Consider the following 26,370-nt stretch of genomic DNA (forward strand, 5'->3'; position numbering starts at 1 on the left):
AGTAATTCGAATCAGCCAAATTCAAATTACTTAGGAACGCGTGCGTAAGTGTAATTCGAATCACCCTGATTTGAATTACTGTGTGTGTAACTCGAATCAGGTTGATTCGAATTAGTGGATGTGTGCGTGTGTATGTAATTCGAATCAGTATGATTCGAATTACATGTAGTTAAAATTCGAATTAGGTTGATTCGAACTATATAAAAATATCTTCTAGTTGATTCATGAACCAGTTTTTGATTTGGCTGATTTGTGTAAATATTTCCTCCCCATGACTTAATACAGTGATTTGCCTACCGGATGCATTTTTGCTTGTCATCTAAAAGAAACATTATTTTGGGGTTCAAGTGAGGGAATTCTCGAACATCCTCCAGACGTGAAGTCTATATCAACCCAATTGTCAACTATAAAATATAGCACACTTACAAAATTTGATCATATACACAAGACAGTGGAAAACTAGCAAGTAAGATTGCCAAAAAAAGTACGTAAGTTAACTCTCATCCATCATTGAATCATGAAGTGCAGCTTCTTCTTCCTGGAGGGACGACAACAGAAGTTGTTTAAGTGAATAGGGTAAAATTAATGACCAAGTAAACTGGTAACTTGGTAGAATGAAAGCACATACCACCAAGGCATTAAATTCAGTCTCCTCATCTATCGCATCTATGATGGCAGGATCTTCAAGCAAGTCCTATTTATAAATGTCATCAGCAGCCTCAATCAATTCAAGTGCCTTATGCTAAATCTTACAGTGACATTATAGATGTAATAATAGACAAGAAATATGAGTTTGGAACCATAAGTTAACAGCCTGTAATATTGTGAACTTACATCATCGGCAATTTGTAGCATCCCCTTCTCGTCCTAAACAGAGAAACAACAAAGGAGGCCACATTAATTACATACTGAACTAGACTGCCAAAAACTAGGAACTGAATGGTATTCAACACTTCATTCACACCAGTCTTCTGGATTGTTTCCAGTCAGCTATAAATGTAATTGGCGAGATAAACTGTTTCACGATAATATGATGCCACTTGTCATCTAAAAAGTTTCCGTATGGAAGCTTACCTTGACAGCAACAAAAAGAAGTGGATCAGATGGCGTATAAATCATGTACTGGGCACCTTCCTGTAACACGAGATAAACATAAGCTTGCAGTAAATATGAGTATATGACCACAGCTCTAGTGCCATTTGCTTGGTATGGAACAACTTTGGACAGATACACATATGACGATATAAAATGGTGATGGATGATGGTCTAGGAGTTCTCCAGAAGACCCACTAATGCATAAACAGTTTATGGGTCATACAAGAAGGGATGTCCATGACAGTAATACACTTTTTTTTTCGGACTTGACAGTAACACTCTTGAAAAGATGGAATGTACACTAGTACATTTCAGTAAACTAGCCATTACCAAAAGGAGGGTAAAAAAAAAAGAGCTCAAATTAAAGCTTTGCTATTGAAAATAAACCTTTCAGAAGGAAACAAACAAACATATTTGTCTGATTGAAGGGTAACAGATTTACCAAATTGAAATACGTAATTTCCACACCTTCAGTTGGCAAACCATCGACTTCCTTACCATCATCTGCAAAATGGTGAAAACATCTGGCATTAGATTCTGGGCATGTAATGTAACCCAAATAATTATGCAGTAGAAAATCCCCAATTACAGATTATCATCATCCTGAATACAGGGTATTGACAAAACTACACCATAAATTTATATCAACTACCAGATAGAAACATTAGGAATTAATCTGTGAAAACAGAGAGCACAGAAATCCTCACCCGTGTGAAAGTCAAATATGTCTTCTTCTGAGTAGCAAAAACCACCACGTGCTGTATAACAGTACCTGATGTGGAGATGCAGAAATATTTTGTAAAGATGAAACACACAATTCAATTTCATGATTTTCTACATAACAAAGAATCACAAACATACCCACTATGAACAAGATGCATGTGTATCTTGGCAAGTGCATAAGCTGCAGCTGGAAGAATAGATTCAACTTCCTCATCACTGATCTAAATCACAGAAAGGAAATATGAACTCAAATGAGATTGATCCATCAGGTGGTAAGGAAAGTGAACTTTTTCTCATAATAGAGAGTGACCAATGAGGTCTCATTACTAACGATGGCGATTACAACTTAGGATGTGAAAAAACAGAAACTTACAGCTGACCATCCATCAACATTCGTGCTCTTTAATATCTGGACTGGCCTGCAGTATGATTTTTGTATCCATATCATTCAAGAATAACAGAAGGCAGGGATAATAAGATATTGGCTTTGTGGGATAGTCATACAGGGGCAGGGAACACTGTTCTAGATTTAGAAGCTTTGCACTTACGTGTCGACTGGGCAGAGCAACAAACACTCGTCTCCATCAGAACTTCTGAAGACTCTCCTTATAACACACTCCAATGGAAGCTTGTTGGATGGATCAACCTGTCATTTGTCAACAACTTACTCAGAATTCATACATCCAAGGAATGTAACGAGCCACAAACCCAGCACACAAACACGGAGACACATGACACAAAAAGGAAAGACATTACAATCTTGATCCATTCTGTCACTGTGTCACATGATGTCAACTACAACGAAAATAAAATTACTCAAGGCAATCAACACAATCATTAACTAAGATATCGGTGCTCTTCAGCTCTCATTTCTGAGACATTATATACTCCAAAATAGGGGAACAATGACAGGTTAGATAATGAAAATGGCAATGTCTCCAGGCACTCTCATGTTTTTACCTTGCCAGTTTCTCTCCAAACAGTTCGACCGTGTACAACTTAGGCCTGGTAAAGCTTTTCTAAGAGGTACTTCTGTTTCTCAAAAGCAAAAGCACCACTACCTCACTTTGTATTTAATAAATAAAAAATATCATGTGCTTGTATAAAGCTTTGAAAATTTGGGGACGCTTTTGAAAGCATTTAAAGAGGTACTTTCTAAAGTTAGTTTGTACTTATCAAAATTGAAAAAGTCTTATATAATTTCATATATTAACAAATATCCAGTTTTATCCTTAATTAAATAATTGACGCCAAATTAAATTCACTATCAAAATTCTTCCTCTAGTTATATCTATTATGACCATTTTCAATTTTAAAACCTATTTTAGTTCATGCTTGTTACAATTTGGTTTATCAAACATAGGTGTTAGAACTTTTAGAAAACTATTTTCACAAGCGAACTTTGATAAGTAGTACTTTGATAAGCTAATTGTAAAAAGTAAAACTTTTTATCAAATCGGCCTTACAACTAGAACCTCTAAGATTACATCATTAACAGCAATTTGCTAATCATCACCATCATTGATTAAGCTAAGACACGTGCATTCAAATTCATCCATAAACAACAACAGAAACAACAATAATTAAAATAAAATAACATAAAATAGAAAACTGAAAAGCAAAAAGAACTCACAATGGTGGCAAGTCGATTTGTTGAAGTAAGGAGAACCTTGCCGTCGTCGCCTACGAGGAATCCAGCTGGCGGTTCTGGCAGCGGCATAGGAGAAGAAGAAGAGGTCGGTAATCCAAATCCAAATCGAAATCCGAATCAGAAGCGCCAAATTCGAGGCCATCATCGTCAAAATCGTGCGGAATATCAAACTTGGTGAAACTCAAAGGGTTAGAATCGTCAGATTCGGGTGCAGAGTTAGTCTTGTTCTTGTTTTTCTTCTTCTTCTTAGTATTGGCGGCGGACGAGTTTCGTTTCTTCTGGACGGGACCAGAGTGTGAATTGGCGGCGCGGCAGAGAATAACAGCGGCTCTGACGCGATTGGATTCGTTGATTGGGAATGAAACTACTGAGTTGGGGCGCGGGCGCCATTTGAAGTTAAAGCTGAAGTTGAGTGGCGCCGTGGAAGAACCTATCCGTAGCGCCATTCTTCTTCTTCTTCTTGCACTCGGCAAAACAAAAAAGATAATATTACTCTCCATTTCTGATTTAATTTTACATCAACGGTTTGTACTCTATCCTTCTCTAGATCCAACGGCCATAATCTCACTTTTCCTTTTCTCATTTCATTTTCACAAACCGTATTTCTCATACTTGAATTTCACTTTTGTTCTAATTCTAACAACAAAATTAGGCTAATTTTTTTAATTTGACACCTAGGTGCGTGTAACGCAGTGCTATAGAGATTAGGGGTGTTTTATACTGGTTACTGACAAGACAAAATTGGACGGTTCGATTTTTTTAAAGTGAGATACAATTTAATTTGTGTTTGATTAACATTTTTTTTAAAGAAATTGGATTCATCGATTTTATGCATGTGAAACGAATTTTTTTGTGTGCAAGAAAATCGGATTCATCGATTTCTAGTTTGGGGAACAAAATTTTTTTGGCAAAGAAATTGGATCCACCGATTTTAAACAATTTTTTTTGGTGGGCCTTGTCTCTAATTAGACTGTTTGATTTAGGTTCTCTAAAAATTTAAAACGGCCACAAAAGCGGTTGAATGATCCGATTTTAATGTTTATATATACGAACTCTCTCAGTGAACTCTCCGCTTCTTCTTCTTCTCATAAGCTTCAAATCGTCTGAAGCTCCTCTCTACTCCTTCTCTTTTTCTTTAGTGAAAAAATTATTACCAAAATTGAGAGTATGCAATGTGAGTAAATTATCATGGATGATAGAGTTATGTTAAAAATATATTATCATGGTCAAATTTTACTACAAACATTTGAAGGAGTGAAATTTGTGTGTGAAAATTCATTAGATATTATTATTCCATTTACATTGTCATTTGAAGAATTAAAAGGTATGACTTATGAGAAGATGGATTCTCAAATATCTAGGAGAGTGTCGTGTATTCTGTACAGATATCCTATATCTGTATTTCTGAGTTCGTTCAATTTCAAACGAAATACGTGACTGATGAAGCAAGCATGCAATAACTATTTTCAGTGTATCTTGAAAGTCGGTCCCGAATATCGTTCACCAAACTGTATATTGAGTTTGAGCAATCTGCAGCGGACCGAGACATTGAATTGGAAGATTACAACAATGATGGCGAGGAAGAGTTTGAAAGTAACTATGAGGTTGTTGATCCAGGTGTAGACAAAGATCAAGCTGACGATATTATGGCAGCAGATGTGGCGGATGCGGCAAATGCACTAGCAAACCAGCATCCGTTTGAGGAGCCGACTTTCATGCAGACGTTGGATTTGGAGGCCATGCATGCACTGGAATTTTCTCAATATATAAATTCAGGTATGTGATAATTTTAAATTATTATTTATACATAAATGTTGAGTTTGAGACAAATATTTAAGGCAACGGTAAATAGATAAAATATAGCATATAATTACTACTTGTTTAATTTTTGTTTATCAAGTAAACATGTATGTTTGTTGAGGAATTTCGCATTCTTGTGTGATTATTAATTTATTAAATATCATTTGAGGACCTAATTGATTAATTTATTAATTTTTGAATGATTTATTCTTGATTTATGGATCATAGATAGATTTTATTATTAAGACGCTATGTATTTAAGAATTATTTATCGAAATATGAATTTTGTGGGTGATTGTAGCAGAGCTTCCTGTTATGATGGATGGTTATAACTTATGGTGAAGTTTAACTACAAAATAAGTTATTGCAAAGCATGGTTAGCAAAGCAGAAGGCAGTGGAGTCAATTTTTGGAGGTTGGGAAGTTTCGTACGAAACTTTGCCCATATGGTTTGAGGCCATGTGTCACAAGGAGCCATCAGCAGTCGTTCATTTTGAAACAATGCCTGTGTACTAGGTGTATATCTTGGTTCCTAATATCCGTGTACTACACCGAGTCTTCTGGAGTTGTTACCCTTATATTAGAGCATTCAGACATTGCAAGCCAGTAGTGCAGGTAGACGAGACTCATTTGTATGGAAAATATAAAGGTTGTTTGTTGGTTGCATTTTCACAGGATGGCAATAACACCATCATGCCTATTGCATTTGTGATAGTGGAGGGAGAGACATCTAAGGCTTGGCACCTTTTTTCTTAGTAACTTGCGACAACATGTAGTGACACGTGATGGTGTGGGCCTTATCTCCTATCGGCACGAATCCATAAGCCTCCCAAACAAACTGTACACATTGAAAGTAAAGGAGGATTACACACCAAATAATAATACGGCTAAACAAAAACAAATACTTATTTTATTATAACATACCTGTCTTTTTTGCAGATTATCCAATGATCTCCTAAAGTGAGCAAGAGAATAAAATATGTAAGGCCAATTAGCACGCTCCCAATTATGCCACTTGACACCAGACAATCTGTTAATTAACTTTTAACAATCAAATTTAAAATACAAAACGTGCTACACTATTTTGAAGTAGATAATAATTATATTTACCTGTTTGCAATAAAAAACAGTCGAGGATTGCAAGGAATCGGCGTAAGAAATGGTAGACGGATCCAAGCCTAGGTAAGCAATAGTGTCAGTAGATCATGAATCTCTTTGCAGTTGACACGTGATGTCCTACACATGCTCTATACAGGTGTTCCAGGCATACTGATCCCCAACTAAATTGTATGATCCCAGCGAAGTTATGGAACAATGGCAGAAACTTTCAGTGCACCGCTACCCCTGACTTGTCTCCAAACATAATTGTCCCAAATAATAACATTATGTGGCACTTGACGTACCGTTGAATGTGAATATTATCAGTCAACACTAAACGATCTTTTAGTCCTCGAAACAACGTCAACTTTATGAAGCTTCCTCTACAGTCTATTTTCCTAGGTGCCACACCAAACTATCCAAGCATTCGGCCTCCAAGGCCTCATAACTACTGAGGGTCAGTCCTGTAACTGGCAGACCATTCGTCGGAAGACCAAGAATTAGTGCCACGTCCTCCAACGTTATAGCACACTCACCAATCGAAAAATGGAATATGTGAGTCTCAAGGCGCCATCTCTCGATCAGAGCATTAACCAATGCTGGCTGACATTGGAAAACTCAATTTGAAAAATATGATAACAACCAGTCTCCCGTAAATACCCCTCCACAATTTAATTGTACGGATCTCACGACATTAGGTGATTACATTCCACTATTCATGAGCCCTACAAAATGTGGCCATATGTAATATTAAACAAAATAGAGATAATCATATTTAATTAACAAATTAAAATTGACAAAATCAAATTCACATTATCACATCAGATAACCAGTAAAAATTAATCATATTAATAACTATATTATTAACTAATCAAAATATACTAAATCTATTATACAAATAAGTTCACATTCATATTTATTAGATACTTATAATTATCAACAAACCTTAAACGAATCTTAAATATAAATATAATTATTACTATACATTAAAACTACATTTTCTAATGTATAAAATATATTTATTTTAAAATAATAATTTTTATTCATTTTTTTCTATTTATATAACTAGAATAATTTTAAAAAGTATTAAACAACTCAATTAAATTATTATTATACATATAAATTTTATACCACCAAATTTGTCAATAATCATAAATAATTTATTAAATTCATAATTAAAATTTAGTATTACTAACATAATTCATTACCTAAATTACACTAAATTTATTTGGTTTTCATTCTTCATGTACTATAACAATAATAATAACATACCTTAATTATCAGCTCCAATAATTAATCTATCTAACCAATTTTAACATGTCCACTCCCAATATAATAAACAAACAAACATTCTTAACTAACTATTCTAATCTAATCTAACAATATACAATAACACGTCATTAATCCTTAATTAATTCACTTCTAACAAATATTATATTTAAACTATTTTAAAGTTTTCTTTCCTTTTCAATTCTAACATAATTTTTTTGATAATAATGAGGCCAAAGGCCCAAAGAAACAAAAAACACTAAACAATCACTATCCTCGTGAACTTCATTCTTCTAATGTCAGCCAAAAGATGTTGTTCCAACCAGGGAGGGGGATGAACATAATCCGTGATTCCTGGCTCTTTCTAATGACCCATCTTTGAAAGAGCATCTACGTAAAAATTTCTTTTTCTGAAGATATGCTTAATTCTAAATTTGTCCAACCTTGTGAGAATCTCCTTAATTGATCTAATAAGTGAAGAGCTAGCATGTAGATCAATTGAGGGCTTTCCTATGAGGTCCACAGCACATGTAGAGTCTGATTCTACCATCAGATTGGTGATCCCCAAATCCACAGCAAGCTTAACCTCTACATATATGCCCCAAATTTCTGCCATCGTGATGCTACACCATCCAATGTTCATGCTAAACTGCCGCAAGAAACTTGACTACTCGGTTGAAGAATCGAGCCGTCGACATTGAGCTTCACGCAATTCTCCTTCAGTGGTTCCCAACCCACTTGCTCGTCTCTGGTATGTCTCAGAACCCTGCTACTCCTTTCAATAATTGAAAAAGTTGAACTGTAGTTTTCTGCAAGTCTATAAACTAAGAATGAAACCTGATTGTACTGCAGATTTAGGTTGTTGAAAATTAAATCATTCCTATACCTCCAAAGGGTGTTACAAGCTGTTACGAAAATAATGGTCCAAGATTGATCATTTTTGTGGTGAGAGCCATTATACAAGTTATTCTTTAACCATTCTTGGTAAGGCTAATTATAGAATTCAGTCTGATTGGCTCTATTTACCATGCTGGTCCAGATATTGCGAGCGTAAGGGCAATCCCGCAAAATATAGAGCATGGTTTCCTCCCCCTCATTGTACCTCGGACCTCTATCATCATCTATAAGCCCTCCTCTCCTTCTATTAGAATTTTTTAGGAGAGCTTCATGACTTAAGAGCCAGCTGAAAGCTTTTAGTCCCTGAGGAATTTTAATCTTCCATACCTGTTTGTGATTATAGTTAGTTTTTCCACCTCCGTTAAAGTATGTCTCATAGGCTGACTTGATAGAAAACTCCCCGCTTGGGGTAGGCAGCCACCCCACTGTGTCTTCTCCAATGTAGGCATTCGGCGCTTTAAGAATACGCAAATGATCAATAATTTCTTCAGGAATATATTGTCGAATAGTGTCCCAATCCCAGGTTCCTTGCTCCGTGACATAGGCAGTAACATTCTCATTAAGTCTTTCCCTATCCAGGTGTGCTATAGCTAAGTCTTCCAGCTTACCTATTCTTGGCACCCAAAGATCCTTCCAAAATAAGACCCTGTGACCATTACCGATCCTCCATATGGTATTCCTACTGAAATTCTCCCAAACTTTAATAATTCCACTCCGAGCATTTGAATTATTTGCTTTCATATAAACCTTCGGGATAATATCCTCTCTGCAACCATACTTGGCCCTCATAATTTGCACCCAAAGTGATTACCTCTTATGGATGAGCCCCCAAGCTAACTTCATGAGAAACAGTTGGTTTGTTTCTTGTGCTTTTCGAATACCTAAACCTCTTTTTTCTTTTGTTTGACAAATTTTATCCCAGTTCATCAGATGAATTTTTCTCTCCCCTTCACTGCTACCCCAAAGGAAGTCTCTACAAATCTTATCAATCTTGTTATAAACAACAGTTAAAATGTTCATAGTTTGTATACAGTAACTTAGAATAGTTGAGAGGACGGATTGGATAAGAGTGCATCTTCCTTCCAAGGAAGATGAATTTTTCTTCCAGTTTGAGAGCTTCAATTGCATCCTATCAATAATATGCTAGAAGTGATGTTGGATGCACCTTTCATGGATGAGAGGAACCCCCAAATACTTCCCTAAGTTAGCTGTTAGGGAAATACCTAGGTCTTGACTAAGTTGGTTTCTTACATTGTGATTTACATTCTTTGAAAAATAAACACACAATTTGTTGAAGTTAATCCTTTGACAGAGCTATCACAAAATAGACGGAGTTCTTCTTTTATTACTTTCACATGTCCCTTGTCAGCTTTAGCAAACAAAACAATATCATTTGCAAAGAGTAAAAGAGAAATCTCAGAACCATTTTGTGTGAGAGAAATAGGTTCCCACTTTTTATCTTCTATTAATTTATTTATGAGATGAGATCATCTTTCAATACATAGAACAAAGAGATATTGGGAAAGGGAGTCTCCCTGTCTGATGCCCCTAGTAGGGGAGAAAATGTTTGACGGTGAGCCATTCCATAGGAGGCTCATGGTGGAGGTTGTGATACAATGTTTTATGATGTTAATGATATTCTCCAGGATGTTTGTATCCTCAAAAGTTGCTATAATAAAACTCCAATCCAATCTATCATAGGCTTTCTCTATGTCAATTTTGATAGCCATCTTTTCTTTACCATGACTCCTGTTTCTCATTGTATGAACCACCTTTTGAGCTACTGGGATATTGTCTACACTAATCATGCCAGGCACGAAGCTAGCTTGTGTATTGGAGATAAGAGTAAGCATATACTTTTTCAAATGAGAAGCTAAAATTTTTGTCACAACTTTATAGCATACATTGCAGAGGCTAATAGGCCTGAAATACCCAAAATTCTCAAGGGAGGGAATTTTTGGAATAATAGCAATCAGAGTTCTATTAACCTCAGCAATGTTATTCGGATCCCAAAAAATCTTCATAACCCAGCTGATTATGGAGTTTGCAACAATATTTCATGAATGTTGGTAGAATTTTGCCGATAGCCCATCGCTGTCCGGTGCTTTCCAACTTCCCAAACTGAAAACCGCATCCTTAATCTCCTCTGTCGTAACATTTCTGGAAATATCCATGTAATCTTTCCTGTAGTTTTTCAAAGCAACCAGTAATAGGAAAAGCAGAAGGATTCAAGTCTGCTAAGTAGAGATTCTTAAAGAAAGTAATTTCCCAATTCTTCAGAGAAACTACATCTTTCATCCATTCTCCTTGCTCTGTTTTAAGGCCACAATCTTATTCCTCCTCTTTCTTCCATTGGCTTTTTGATGAAAATATCTAGAGTTTTTGTCTCTAAACTTTATATCATTACATCTTGACATTTGGATCTAGTAAGCCTCTTCTTGAACATTTATAGCTTCAAGCTTCTTCTAGAGCTCCTTTTGCAGTTTTTCAAAGAACAGGTTCACAGTGAAAGATAACTAGTTATTAATGCCTTCCATTCTATTCAGAATTTTCTGTTTTTTGCAAAAAATGTGTCTAAAGACTTTCTTATTCAAGATTCTAGCATTGTTAGTGAAGCTTTGGATATTTTGCAAAAGGCTGTTATTTTTGTCCCAAAACTGGTTCACCATATTATTATAATCCTGGTGGAGGATCCAAGGTGCCAAGAATCTAAAGGCTTTGGACCAACCTTGGTTTCGGCCATCTGAAAATAAAGGAGAATAGGTAAATGATCAGACTTAAGTTTAGGTAAGTGTTTAACCTCCACATCTAAAAATTTAGCAGAGAATTCCAGGTTGCCAACATACAGTCTAAACATCTTTTAACATTCCATCTTTGCCCAGTAAAAGGAGGGCCACCAAAATTTAAATCATGTAAATTACAAGTGTTAAGACAATTTATAAAATTATTTGTATCTTGAGAAAAGTTAGAAGAACCCCCTGTTTCATTAAGATTGGTAATAAGGTTGAAATCTCCTCCACAACACCAAGGTCCATTTATGCTTTTAGCTATATCCACCAAACATTGCCAGAGCTCCATTCTTTTACTAACTTGCATACTACCATAAATGGCAATGAAGTTCCAACAAGCTTCATCCCTCCATTTCACTTCAAGGTGAATAAATTGCTTATGTATATGGAGAGGTTTAATATTCCATTCATCCTTTTCCCACACACACCAAATTCCTCCGGAAAAACCATCTGCCTCGCTAATGCACCAGTCATTGAAACCAAACCTTTTGATAGTTGATTCTGATTTAGAACTTGAAATATGAGTCTCAAGAAGGATACAAAAATAACTTTTGTATCTTTGAGTTAAATATTTAATAATAGATTGAAGCCCTTTTGATGAAGCTCCTCTACAATTTCATGTAATAATATTCATAATTAAAATAAGGGTAAAAAACCATAATAAGCCAAGGTAAGAAGTGTGTAACGTAAATACGCCAAACCAAAAATCGTTTCAGCAATAAGCCAAACACTATCTTTATGTAATTCGAACCAAGGTGGTTCGAACTACAAACCTTAGTAAATCGAACCAGGGTGGTTCGAATTAGGGTAGAGGAAGTTTGAACGTAATTCGAACCAAGGTGGTTCGAACTCTTCATGCACGTAATTCGAACTGGCCTAGCTCGAATTATTCATTCGAAACCAAACCATGTAATTCGAACCAAGCTGGTTCGAATTACCCTTGACTTGCTCCTTCATAATTCGAACCAAGGTGGTTTGAATTAGGGGTGATTCAGCTATATAAGGAGTTCGAATCACCCTCATTCGAACTATTATTCCTCCCCCTACCCCACAAAATCTCAGAGAAAACGACCCAGATTCTCTCCGAGGAAGACCTAAACGGAATACTCTGCTTATGGGGGACGATCTGGCACGGTTATATCGCTTGGACGGAGTCACTCATATAGCCGGGGTCATCAACGAGGAGGTTAGTACAGAACTATTTTTGATTCTAGCGGTATTTGTGCCTTAGTGGTTTTGCATGTGGGTTAGATGGTGGTTTATGTTAGTGGTTTATGTAGGTGGTTTATGTTAGTGGTTTAAGTTAGCGGTTTAAGTTAGTGGTTTATGCTAGTGGTTTAGGTTTGTGGTTTAGGGTAGTGGTTTATGTTAGTGGTTTATGTTAGTGGTTTAAGTTAGTGGTTTATGTTGGTGGTTTATGTTGGTGGTTTATGTAGGTGGTTTATGTTAGTGGTTTAAGTTAGCGGTTTAAGTTAGTGGTTTATGCTAGTGGTTTAGGTTTGTGATTTAGGGAAGTTGTTTATGTTAGTGGTTTATGTCAGTGGTTTGAGTTAGTGGTTTATGTTGGTGGTTTATTGATGAGCGGATATTTTATACGCTTTTGGGGGGTAATTTCATGTAGATTTTAGTATGTTTTAATTAGTTTTTAATAGAATTTTATTAAGTTTTTAAGCAAAAATCATATTTCTGGACTTTACTATGAGTGTGTTTATTTTTCTATGATTTCAGGTATTTTCTGGCTGAAATTGAGGAAGCTGAGCAGAAATCTGACTTAGGCTGAAAAAGGACTGCTGATGCTGTTGGATCCTGACCTCTCTGCACTCGAAATGGATTTTCTGGAGCTACAGGAGTCCAATTGGCGCGCTCTCAACGGCGTTGGAAAGTAGACATCCAGGGCTTTCCAGCAATATATAATAGTTCATACTTTGCGCAAAGATAGATGACGTAACTTGGCGTTGAACGCCAAGTACATGCTGCTGTCTGGAGTTAAACGCCAGAAAAACGTCATGATCCGGAGTTGAACGCCCAAAACACGTCATAACTTGGAGTTCAACTCCAAGAAAAGCCTCTACTCGTGGATAGCTTTAGTCTCAGCCCCAGCACACACCAAGTGGGCCCCAGAAGTGGATTTCTGCACCAATTATCCTAGTTTACTCATATTCTGTAAACCTAGGTTACTAGTTTACTATTTAAACAACTTTTAGAGAATTATTCTGTATCTCATGACATTTTCAGATCTGAATTACATACTTTTTGACGGCATGAGTCTCTAAACTCCATTGTTGGGGGTGAGGAGCTCTGCAGCGTCTCGATGAATTAATACAATTCCTTTGCTTTCCATTCAAACACGCTTGTTCTTATCTAAGATGTTCATTCGCGCTTAATTATGGAGAAGGTGATGATCCGTGACACTCATCACCTTTCCCAAACTATGAACGTGTGCCTGACAACCACCTCCGTTCTACATCAGACTGAATGAGTATCTCTTAGATTCATTACGCAGAATCTTCGTGGTATAAGCCGGATTGATGGCGGCATTCATGAGAATCCGGAAAGTCTAAACCTTGTCTGTGGTATTCTGAGTAGGATTCTGGGATTGAATGACTGTGACGAGCTTCAAACTCCTGAAGGCTGGGCGTTAGTGACAGACGCAAAAGAATCAATGGATTCTATTCCAACCTGATTGAGAACCGACAGATGATTAGCCGTGCTGTGACAGAGCATAGGAACGTTTTCACTGAGAGGATGGGAGGTAGCCATTGACAACGGTGATACCCTATATAGAGCTTGCCATGGAAGGAGCCTTGCGTGTGTTGAAGGATTTTAAGGAAGAGTTGAAGTTCGAAGGACAAAGCATCTCCAAAACTCCAACATATTTCTCATTACTGCACAACAAGTAACGCTGTTATTCTCTTTTATTTTTCTAATCAAATCTAGTAATTTCACTTATAATCATATTGGCCTCCTGACTAAGATTAATAAAATAAATATAGCTTGCTTCAAACCAATAATCTCCGTGGGATCGACCCTTACTCACGTAAGGTATTACTTGGACGACCCAGTGCACTTGCTGGTTAGTTGTGCGGATTACAAATTCGTGCACCAAGTTTTTGGTGCCGTTGCCGGGGATTATTTGAGTTTGAACAACTAAAGGTTTATTTTATTTCTTAGATTAGGAATAATTTATTTTTATTTTTATTATTATAGAGTCATTAAATCTTGATAGGATAGTTTCTTTTCAAAAATTTCTTTTCAAAATTTATTATTTTTCTTAATTAATTGCTAATTTTCGTGAGTCTAGTGTTTTGTTCTAAGTTTGGTGTCAATTACATGTCTTATATTTTTCTTTAAAATTCTCGACTTGTGTTCTTTGTTCTTCATTGATCTTCAAGTTGTTCTTGTTTATCTTTCTTGTTGATCTTGAGTTTTTCTTGCTTTGTGTCTTTTCTTGTTTCACTTGTGTTCTTTTTAAAAGCATTAATTGGAATATTCAGAACAAGTGTTATATTTATTCCCAATTGGCTAGAGTATTGGCTTATATTCTTGATAATTGGGTATACGCTTTGGAACCTTTTTCAAAAATAATTTTTCTTGATTTAATCTTGTGCCAAACTTTAAGTTTGGTGTTTTCTTGTTAATCTTTCTTTAATTTTCGAAAACTTGTCTTGGTTTTCTAAAAATTTTAAATTTGGTGTTCTTTCTTGTGTTCTTGGTGTTCTTGTGAATCTTCAAGGTGTTCTTGAGTTTTTCTTGTGTCTTGATCTTAAAATTTTTAAGTTTGGTGTTCCTTGGTGTTTTCCCTCCAAAAATTTTCGAAAATAAGGAGCATTAGATCTAAAAATTTTAAGTCTTGTTTCTTTTGTGTGTTTTTCTCTTTCATCATAAAATTCAAAATTCAAAAAAATTTTATTTTCTAACTAATTCTGAACTACATTTTCCGAAAATTTTATATAAAAATTCAATTTTCAATTTCAAAATATTCCCACTTTCTTTTATTTATTTCGTTTTTATTTTATTTTATAAAAATTAATTTTTATAAAATAAATAATATCAACATATATACCATTTCTTTTATTCCAACATGGAACTAAGTGGGAATGAACAGTTCAAGAGGACTCTGGGGTCATATGCTAACCCCACTACTGCTTCATATGGGAGTAGTATCTGTATACCCTCCATTGGAGTTAGTAGCTTTGAGTTGAATCCTCAGCTCATTATCATGGTGCAGCAAAATTGTCAGTATTCTGGTCTTCCACATGAAGAACCTACAGAGTTTCTGGCACAATTTTTGCAAATTGCTGACACAGTATATGATAAGGAAGTGGATCAGGATGTCTACAGATTATTACTGTTTCCATTTGCTGTAAGGGATCAAGCTAAGAGGTGGTTAAATAACCAGCCTAAGAACAGCATAAAAACATGGAAGCAGCTGTCAGAAAAATTCCTGAATCACTATTTCCCTCCAAAACGGATGACACAGCTAAGGCTAAGCATCCAAGGCTTCAAACAAGGAGATAATGAATCTCTTTATGATGCCTGGGAGAGATACAGAGAGATGCTAAGAAAATGCCCCTCTGAAATGTTTTCAGAATGGGTGCAATTAGACATCTTCTACTATGGGCTTACAGAAAAAGCTCAGATTTCTCTAGACCACTCAGCTGGTGGATCTATACATATGAGAAAAACAATTGAAGAGGCTCAAGAGCTTATTGACACAGTTGCCAGAAATCAACATCTGTACCTAAGCAGTGAATCTTCCATGAAAGAAGAAGCTAAAACAGCAACTGCTGAACTCAGTCCGGTGGATCAGGCTAATGAATTCAATCAGCAATTAGACTTTCTAACTCAGCAGCTAGCCGAATTCAAGGAAATATTACAGGAAACAAGAATGGCTAACAGGAACATGGAAGTACAATTAAAGCAGACAGAAAAGCAACTGTCAAAACAAATAACAGAAGAATGCCAAGCAGTTCAATTAAGAAGTGGGAAAACATTAAATACCTCACTTCAAGGCAGCAGGAAACCAAGAAATGAACAGGTGGATACTCAAAATCCCTCTGAGGACAATCAGAGCCCAGAGAGGAATAAAGCTGGCGCTGAACGCCCAGACCATGCTCATTCCTGGCGTTCAACGCCAGAAACAAGCATGAATCCGGCGTTGAACGCCCAAAGGGAGCATGGTTCTGGCGTTCAAACGCCAGTAACAAACAAGGAAGTGGCGTTTAACGCCACTCCAGCTCCCACCACTGGCATTCAAATACCAGTGGGGAATCAGTCACATACAAGTGCTGATAACAACCCTTCTAAAAAGGCTTCCCAACCCACTTCTGTAGGTAATAAACCTGCAGCAACTAAGGTTGAGGAACACAAAGCCAAAATGCCTTATCCTCAAAAACTCCGCCAAGCGGAACAGGATAAGCAATTTGCCCGCTTTGCAGACTATCTCAGGACTCTTGAAATAAAGATTCCGTTTGCAAAAGCACTTGAGCAAATACCCTCTTATGCTAAGTTCATGAAAGAGATCTTAAGTCATAAGAAGGATTGGAGGGAAACTGAAAAAGTTTACCTCACTGAAGAATGCAGTGCAGTCATTCTGAAAAGCTTACCTGAGAAGCTTAAAGATCCTGGGAGCTTTATGATCCCATGCACATTAGAGGGCACTTGCACCAAGCAAGCTTTATGTGATCTTGGGGCAAGTATCAACCTAATACCTGCATCTACTATCAGAAAGCTTGGTTTAACTGAAGAAATCAAACCAACCAGGATATGTCTTCAACTTGCTGATGGCTCCATTAAATACCCATCAGGCGTGATTGAAGACATGATTGTCAAGGTTGGGCCATTCGCCTTTCCTACTGACTTTGTGGTGCTGGAAATGGAGGAGCACAAGAGTGCAACTCTCATTCTAGGAAGACCTTTCCTAGCAACTGGCCGAACCCTCATTGATGTCCAAAAAGGGGAAGTAACCTTGAGAGTCAATGAGGAGGAGTTTAAGTTGAATGTTGTCAAAGCCATGCAACATCCAGACACCCCAAATGACTGCATGAGTGTTGATATTATTGACTCTCTGGTAAGAGAGGTCAATATGGCTGAGAGTCTCGAATCAGAGCTAGAGGACATATTTAAAGATGTTCAGCCTGACCTGGAGGAATCAGAGAGAATAGTAGAACCTCTGAAAATCCCTCAGAAAGAGGAGAAACCTCCTAAACCCGAGCTCAAACCATTACCACCATCCTTGAAATATGCATTTCTGGGAGAAGGTGATACCTTTCCTGTAATCATAAGCTCTACCTTAGAGCCACAGGAAGAGGAAGCACTAATTCAAGTGCTAAGGACACACAAGACAGCTCTTGGGTGGTCCATCAGTGATCTTAAGGGCATTAGCCCAGCTAGATGCATGCACAAGATCTTACTGGAGGGTGACGCCAAACCAGTGGTTCAACCACAAAGGCGGCTGAACCCAGCCATGAAGGAAGTGGTGCAGAAAGAGGTCACTAAATTACTAGAGGCTGGGATTATTTATCCTATTTCTGACAGCCCCTGGGTGAGCCCAGTCCAAGTCGTCCCTAAGAAAGGTGGCATGACAATGGTTCATAATGAAAAAATGAACTGGTTCCTACAAGAACAGTTACTGGGTGGCGTATGTGTATTGATTACAGAAGGCTCAATACAGCTACCAGAAAGGATCATTTTCCTTTACCATTCATAGACCAGATGCTAGAAAGACTAGCAGGTCATGAATACTACTGCTTCCTGGATGGATATTCAGGTTATAATCAAATTGCAGTAGATCCCCAGGATCAGGAGAAAACGGCATTCACATGCCCATCTGGAGTATTTGCATATAGAAGGATGCCATTTGGGCTATGCAATGCACGTGCAACCTTTCAGAGGTGCATGCTCTCAATTTTCTCTGATATGGTGGAAAAATTTCTGGAAGTCTTCATGGATGACTTTTCAGTGTTTGGAGACTCATTCAGCTCCTGCCTTAACCATTTAGCACTTGTTCTAAAGAGATGCCAAGAGACTAACCTGGTTTTAAACTGGGAGAAGTGTCACTTTATGGTGACTGAAGGAATTGTCCTTGGGCACAAAATCTCGAACAAGGGGATAGAGGTGGATCAAGCTAAAGTAGAGGTAATTGAAAAATTACCACCACCTGCCAATGTTAAGGCAATCAGAAGCTTTCTGGGGCATGCAGGATTCTACAAGAGGTTTATAAAGGATTTTTCAAAAATTGCCAAACCTCTGAGCAACCTGCTAGCTGCTGACACACCATTTATCTTTGATAAAGAGTGTCTGCAAGCATTTGAGACTCTGAAAGCTAAATTGGTTACAGCACCAATCATCTCTGTACCAGACTGGACATTACCATTTGAATTAATGTGTGATGCCAGTGACCATGCTATTGGTGCAGTGTTGGGACAAAGGCATGACAAGCTTCTGCACGTCATTTACTATGCCAGCCGTGTTTTAAATGACGCACAGAAGAATTACACAACCACAGGAAAAGAACTACTTGCAGTGGTTTACGCCATTGACAAATTCAGATCCTATTTAGTAGGATCAAAGGTGATTGTGTACACTGATCATGCTGCTCTTAAATATCTACTCACAAAGCAGGATTCAAAACCCAGACTTATAAGATGGGTGTTGCTTCTGCAAGAGTTTGATATAGAAATAAGAGACAGAAAAGGGACGGAGAATCAGGTAGCAGACCACCTGTCCCGAATAGAACCAGTAGAAGGGGCGTCCCTCCCTCTCACTGAGATCTCTGAAACCTTTCCGGATGAGCAACTCTTTGCCATCCAGGAAGTGCCATGGTTTGCATACATTGCAAACTACAAGGCAGTGAGATTTATACCCAAAGAGTACAGTAGACAGCAAATAAAGAAGCTGATCACGGATGCAAAGTATTATCTTTGGGATGAGCCGTATCTCTTTAAGAGATGTGCAGACGGAGTAATCCGTAGATGTGTGCCTAAGGAAGAAGCACAGAAGATCCTATGGCACTGCCATGGATCACAGTATGGAGGACATTTTGGAAGTGAGCGAACAGCCACAAGAGTCCTCCAAAGTGGCTTCTACTGGCCCACTCTCTATAAAGATTCCCGAGTGTTTGTGCTTAATTGTGACAGTTGCCAAAGATCTGGCAATCTACCTCACAGTTATGCCATGCCTCAACAAGGGATCTTGGAGATTGAGTTATTTGATGTATGGGGCATTGACTTCATGGGACCTTTCCCACCATCATACTCAAACACTTATATTCTGGTGGCAGTGGATTATGTATCCAAATGGGTGGAGGCTATTGCAACACCCACTAATGACACTAAAACAGTGTTAAAATTCCTCCAGAAACACATCTTCAGCAGATTTGGTACCCCTAGAGTATTAATCAGTGATGGGGGCACTCATTTCTGCAATAAACAGCTTTACTCTGCTTTGGTTCGTTATGGAGTTAGCCACAGGGTAGCTACTCCATATCACCCACAGACTAATGGGCAAGCTGAAGTCTCAAATAGAGAACTCAAAAGAATCCTGGAACGGACAGTAATTAACCGTAGAAGGGATTGGGCAAGGAGCTTGGATGATGCTTTGTGGGCATACAGAACAGCATTCAAGACCCCTATAGGGACCTCTCCATACCAGCTTGTGTATGGAAAGGCATGTCACTTGCCAGTGGAACTGGAACACAAGGCCTACTGGGCAACCAGATTCCTGAACCTTGATGCCAAGTTAGCTGGAGAAAAACGTTTACTCCAGCTAAATGAGCTAGAGGAATTTAGACTCAATGCTTTCGAGAATGCAAAAATTTACAAGGAGAAAGTGAAAAGATGGCATGATAAGAAATTGTCATCCAGAGTCTTTGAGCCGGGGCAGAAAGTTCTGCTATTTAATTCTAGGCTCAAATTATTCCCCGGGAAATTAAAATCCCGGTGGAGAGGTCCATATGTAATTACAAGTGTATCACCATATGGATACGTAGAGCTTCAGGATAATGACTCTAACAAAAAGTTCATTGTTAATGGACAGAGAATTAAACATTATCTTGAAAGTAACTTCGAGCAAGAATGCTCAAAACTGAGACTTGATTAGAGCTCAGTGGTAGTCCAGCTAAAGACAATAAAGAAGCGCTTGCTGGGAGGCAACCCAGCCATTTACAAAGTTTATTTACTAATTAAATAAATTTCCTTTTTTTTACAGGTATGTGTCCAAGTATCTTCAAAGGGTAAAAATAGCAATTGATTGAATTCACAGAGTTACAGGGAAATTTGGAAGCTCACTGGCGTGAAAAGCCAGTAAGAAACATTTTGGGCGTTGAACGCCCAAAAGAAGCACCCACTGGGCGTTCAACGCCAGTAAGGGTAGCTTTCTGGGCGTTAAACGCCAGAAAGGAGCATCTTCTGGGCGTTAAACGCCAGAAAGAAGCACCTTCTGGGCGTTTAACGCCAGATTAACAGCATCCTGGGCGTTTAGAAAAACGCCCAGTAACAAAGGACTTCCTGGCGTTCAACGCCAGAAAGATGCATCAGCTGGGCGTTGAACGCCCAGGAGAAGCAACAATTGGGCGTTAAACGCCCAAACCATGCAGCAGTTGGGCGTTTAATGCCAGGATGGTGGGGAGGAGGTAAAATTCGTTTCTCTTTACAAATTTTCTAATTTTATTTATGTTTCAATTCATGATTTCTTGCATAAACATATTTTAAATTATCATCCCTCAATCCAAATTAGTGTTCTAAAAATCCTAATTTCTAAAATCCCTTTTTCAAAAATATCAAATGTATCTGAATCCATAAAAACAGATTATTTTTCAATCCAATCAAACTCTTTTAAAATTTATTTTCAAAACTCAATTATCTCTTTAAAAATCTTTTTTCAAAATTAAAAATTCAAATCTATCTTTTTTAAATATTATTCATATCTTTCTCTTTTTAAACTATATCTTTTTCTTAGCATATCTATCTTTTATAAATCATATCTTCTATCTTATCCTTTTCTTATTTTCGAAATTTCCCACCCCCTCCCCATATATTGAGTTCGGCGCCCCACTCTTCATCACCTTGCCACACTTGCTCTCTTCCTCTCCCTCTTCTTTCTTCTCTTTTGCTTGAGGACAAGCAAAGCTCTAAGTTTGGTGTGGTTATCCGTGATCACAAAAAATACTCATTAAATTCATGGCCCCTAAAGGAAAGCAACCCACCCCAAGGGGCAAGAAAGAGAGTGCTCCAAAGCCCCTTTGGAATCAAGGGAAGTTCTTAACTAAAGAACATTCAGATCATTACTACAAAATAATGAGTCACAGATCAGTGATCCCGGAAGTCAAATTTGATCTGAAAGAAGATGAATATCAAGAGATTCAAGAGCAAATTCGAATCAGGAATTGGGAAATTCTGACCAATCCTGAAACGAAAGTGGGAAGAAACATGGTTCAAGAGTTCTATGCTAATTTATGGCAGACAGACAGGCAGAGAATAATTGGAGCTGCTCTCTATGACCATCAGACCTTAGTCAGAGGAAAGATTGTTCATACTCATCCTGACAAGATCAGGGAAATATTTAAGATTCCTCAACTAAAAGATGACACAGACTCCTTTAACAGGAGAATGATGAGGGTAAACAAAGGTCTAGACAAGATTCTAGAGGACATATGCATCCCTGAAGCCAGGTGGACTACCAGCACCACTGGCACCCCAATTCAACTCAAAAGAGAAGATCTAAAACCAGTAGCCAGAGGCTGGCTGGATTTCATTGGGCGTTCCATATTGCCTACCAGCAACCGTTCTGAAGTAACCATCAAAAGAGCTGTCATGATTCACTGCATCATGTTGGGAAAAGAGGTAGAAGTCCATCAACTGATCTCATGTGAGCTATATAAAATAGCAAACAGGAATTCCAAGGACGCCAAATTGGCCTATCCAAGCTTAATTTCTATGCTCTGCAAAGATGCCGGAGTGAAGATGGGAATAACAGAGTATATTCCAGTTGAGAGGCCAATCACTGGAATATCAATGGTCAGACAACAGCAACAAGATAATTCTGCCAAGAGGAGAGCACAGGAAGCCCTCCCAGAACTACCTCAATTCGAATACTGGGAACATCTTGAGGCTTCTATTTCCAGATTGCAAGAAGCTATGGACCAAATAAAGGAAGAACAGAACAATCAAAGTAGCATGCTTTGCAAACTGCTTAAGGAACAGGAAGAGCAAGGGCGTGATCTAAGGGAGCTAAAGCGCCAAAAATTAATCCCTGAAAAGCACCCCACAGATTAGAGGGACATCTACTCCTCAAAACAACAGGTTGCTGAGTTCCAATTTTTCTGCTTTAACTTAGTGATAGTAGTATTATAGAAATTTACCTTAGGAGATATTTAGTAGTAGTAATTAGTATGTCTATTTTGATTTTATTTCCAATTAAGCTATAATTTATTTTTCTCATCATCATCAGGCATAAATAAAGTAGTAGAATTTTTTTTAGAATAAAGAAGTAATCTATATTTTTCGAGTTCTTAATAATAAAAATTATAATTAATTATGTGTGGTGGCAATACTTTTTGTTCTCTGAATGAATGCTTGAACAGTGCATAACTTGTACTTTGAATTTGATGAATATTGGCTCCTGAAAGAATGAGGAACACGAAAAATATTATTGATGATCTGAAAAATCATGAAATTGATTCTTGAAGCAAGAAAAAGCAGTCAAAAAAAAAAAGAAGGAGCAATAGAAAAAGCCACGAGCCCTTAAAACCAAAAGGCAAGGGTAAAAAGGATCCAAGGTTTTGAGCATCAATGGATAGGAGGGCCCAAGGAAATAAAATCCAGGTCTAAGCGGCTAAACCAAGCTGTCCCTAACCATGTGCTTGTCGCATGCAGGTCCAAGTTACAAACTTGAGGCTGAGTGATTAAAGTCGTGATCCAAGGCAAACAGAGTGTGCTTAAGAGCCCTGGACACCTCTGACTGGGGACTCTAGCAAAGCTAAGTCACAATCTGAACAAGGTTCACCTAGTCATGTGTCTGTGGCATTTATGTATCTGGTGGTAATACTGGAAAACAAAGTGCTTAGGGCCACGGCCAAGACTCATAAAATAACTGTGTTCAAGAATCAACATACTACACTAGGAGAATCAATAATACTATCTGAATTCTGAGTTCCTATGGATGCCAACCATTCTGAAATTCAAGGGATAAAGGGAGATGCCAAAACTGTTCAGAAACAAAAAGCTACAAGCCCCGCTCATCTAATAAGAATCTGAGCTTCATTTAAAACTCTAAAATATTATTACTTCTTAATTTCTGTTAAAACCTATTTTATTTATCTAGTTGCTTGAGGACAAGCAACAGTTTAAGTTTGGTGTTGTGATGAGCGGATATTTTATACGCTTTTTGGGGGTAATTTCATGTAGATTTTAGTATGTTTTAATTAGTTTTTAATAGAATTTTATTAAGTTTTTAAGCAAAAATCATATTTCTGGACTTTACTATGAGTGTGTGTATTTTTCTGTGATTTCAGGTATTTTCTGGCTGAAATTGAGGAAGCTGAGCAGAAATCTGACTTAGGCTGAAAAAGGACTGCTGATGTTGTTGGATCCTGACCTCCCTGCACTCGAAATGGATTTTCTGGAGCTACAGGAGTCCAATTGGCTCGCTCTCAACGGCGTTGGAAAGTAGACATCCAGGGCTTTCCAGCAATATATAATAGTCCATACTTTGCGCGAAGATAGACGACGTAACTTGGCGTTGAACGCCAAGTACATGCTGCTGTCTGGAGTTAAACGCCAGAAAAACGTCATGATCCGGAGTTGAACGCCCAAAACACGTCATAACTTGGAGTTCAACTCCAAGAAAAGCCTCTACTCGTGGATAGCTTTAGTCTCAGCCCCAGCACACACCAAGTGGGCCCCAGAAGTGGATTTCTGTACCAATTATCCTAGTTTACTCATATTCTGTAAACCTAGGTTACTAGTTTACTATTTAAACAACTTTTAGAGAATTATTCTGTATCTCATGACATTTTCAGATCTGAATTACATACTTTTTGACGGCATGAGTCTCTAAACTCCATTGTTGGGGGTGAGGAGCTCTGCAGCGTCTCGATGAATTAATACAATTCCTTTGCTTTCCATTCAAACACGCTTTTTCTTATCTAAGATGTTCATTCGCGCTTAATTATGGAGAAGGTGATGATCCGTGACACTCATCACCTTCCCCAAACTATGAACGTGTGCCTGACAACCACCTCCGTTTTACATCAGACTGAATGAGTATCTCTTAGATTCATTACGCAGAATCTTCGTGGTATAAGCCGGATTGATGGCGGCATTCATGAGAATCCGGAAAGTCTAAACCTTGTCTGTGGTATTCCGAGTAGGATTCTGGGATTGAATGACTGTGACGAGCTTCAAACTCCTGAAGGCTGGGCGTTAGTGACAGACGCAAAAGAATCAATGGATTCTATTCCAACCTGATTGAGAACCGACAGATGATTAGCCGTGCTGTGACAGAGCATAGGAACGTTTTCACTGAGAGGATGGGAGGTAACCATTGACAACGGTGATACCCTATATAGAGCTTGCCATGGAAGGAGCCTTGCGTGTGTTGAAGGATTTTAAGGAAGAGTTGAAGTTCGAAGGACAAAGCATCTCCAAAACTCCAACATATTTCTCATTACTGCACAACAAGTAACGCTGTTATTCTCTTTTATTTTTCTAATCAAATCTAGTAATTTCACTTATAATCATATTGGCCTCCTGACTAAGATTAATAAAATAAATATAGCTTGCTTCAAACCAATAATCTCCGTGGGATCGACCCTTACTCACGTAAGGTATTACTTGGATGACCCAGTGCACTTGCTGGTTAGTTGTGCGGATTACAAATTCGTGCACCATTTATGTTGGTGGTTTATGTTAGCGGTTTTTGCGAGTGGTTTATGCAAGCGGTTTATGTTAGTGGTTTAGGGTATGCAGTTTTATTTAGCAGAATGGTTTGTTGATGATTTATCGTGCTGCTTACGGTTGTGGTTGGTTTTTATGCTGGTTATAACTATGCGGTTCATTTTGTGCGCAGCCCCAGCGATGCATTAGGAGCATACGGCGGCAGCAGGGCATGCGACTTGATGACAGATACGTTCCGTACTTGCAGATGGCAGGTCTATACCATCTTGCAAGGCTGAACGACCGATGGTTCCGGCTAGACGAGGCCCTTGTCAGTGCATTCGTGGAGCGATGGCGTCCCGAGACGCACACGTTCCATATACCGTTCAGAGAGTGCACGATCACACTCCAGGACGTGGCATACCAGCTCGGTTTGCCAGTGGACGGCCGTTATGTGAGCGGGTGCTTGTCAGAGTTCCATATATACATCGAGGGTGGCCGTCCAGCCTGGGTCTGGTTCCAGGAGTTGCTCGGAGTTATACCTCCTCCCAGTCAGGTTCAGAAGTACGCAGTGAACTGCAGCTGGTTTCAGGAGACTTTCGGTGAGTGCTCTGAGGATGCAGATGATGACACTGTGCGTCGATATGCCCGTGCGTACATCATGATGTTGTTGGGCACGCAGCTGTTTGCAGACAAGTCAGGGAACCGGATTCACATCAGATGGCTTCCGTATGTAGCGAGGCTGGAGGAGCTGAGTACCTACAGCGGGGTTCTGCCGCATTGGCTTGGTTGTACCGGTGCATGTGCCAAGTGGCGAACAGACATGTCGTCAAGTTAGCGGGCCCGCTTCAGCTACTTCAGTCATGGATCTTTTGGCGCTTTCCTCGGTTTAGGCCTACAGGATATGAGGAGTTGAGCTGGCCGTTGGCCTCCAGGTACTATACTAGGCCGTATCTATTTCAATTTGACATAAATAACTGCGTATTCATTAATATTCTATTGGATAATCTGAACACATATTTCAGTAGATGTATGATGAGCGGATATTTTATACGCTTTTTGGGGGTAATTTCATGTAGATTTTAGCATATTTTAATTAGTTTTTAGTTAAATATTATTAGTTTTTAGGCAAAAATCACATTTCTGGACTTTACTATGAGTGTGTGTATTTTTCT

At 38.2% G+C, this 26,370-nt stretch overlaps 3 protein-coding genes across 3 annotated transcripts; 1 reads left to right on the top strand and 2 right to left on the bottom strand.

Moving 5' to 3' along the window:
• Positions 1 to 199: 199 nt before the first annotated feature.
• Positions 200 to 3,687, bottom strand: LOC130966277 (uncharacterized). The gene is made up of 10 exons (XM_057891064.1): positions 3,452 to 3,687; positions 2,367 to 2,464; positions 2,192 to 2,237; positions 1,957 to 2,039; positions 1,803 to 1,867; positions 1,538 to 1,599; positions 1,075 to 1,134; positions 835 to 867; positions 629 to 694; positions 200 to 538 (listed from the first exon to the last, which is right to left on the bottom strand). The coding sequence occupies exons 1-10, from the start codon at positions 3,536 to 3,538 to the stop codon at positions 494 to 496; spliced, it is 645 nt and encodes a 214-aa protein (XP_057747047.1). The 5' UTR covers positions 3,539 to 3,687; the 3' UTR covers positions 200 to 493.
• Positions 3,544 to 3,915, bottom strand: LOC130966802 (uncharacterized; the record flags this gene model as incomplete). Its single annotated transcript, XM_057891626.1, has 1 exon — positions 3,544 to 3,915. A coding segment is annotated over exon 1 (372 nt), but the record flags the coding sequence as incomplete, so codon positions are not given.
• Positions 3,916 to 25,427: 21,512 nt separating this feature from the next.
• On the top strand, positions 25,428 to 26,033 carry LOC130966803 (protein MAIN-LIKE 1-like). Its single transcript, XM_057891627.1, has one exon. The coding sequence runs from the start codon at positions 25,428 to 25,430 to the stop codon at positions 26,031 to 26,033; it is 606 nt and encodes a 201-aa protein (XP_057747610.1).
• The last annotated feature ends 337 nt before the right edge of the window (positions 26,034 to 26,370 follow it).

Source organism: Arachis stenosperma, chromosome 3 (assembly GCF_014773155.1).
Source record: "Arachis stenosperma cultivar V10309 chromosome 3, arast.V10309.gnm1.PFL2, whole genome shotgun sequence".
NCBI lineage: Eukaryota > Viridiplantae > Streptophyta > Magnoliopsida > Fabales > Fabaceae > Arachis > Arachis stenosperma.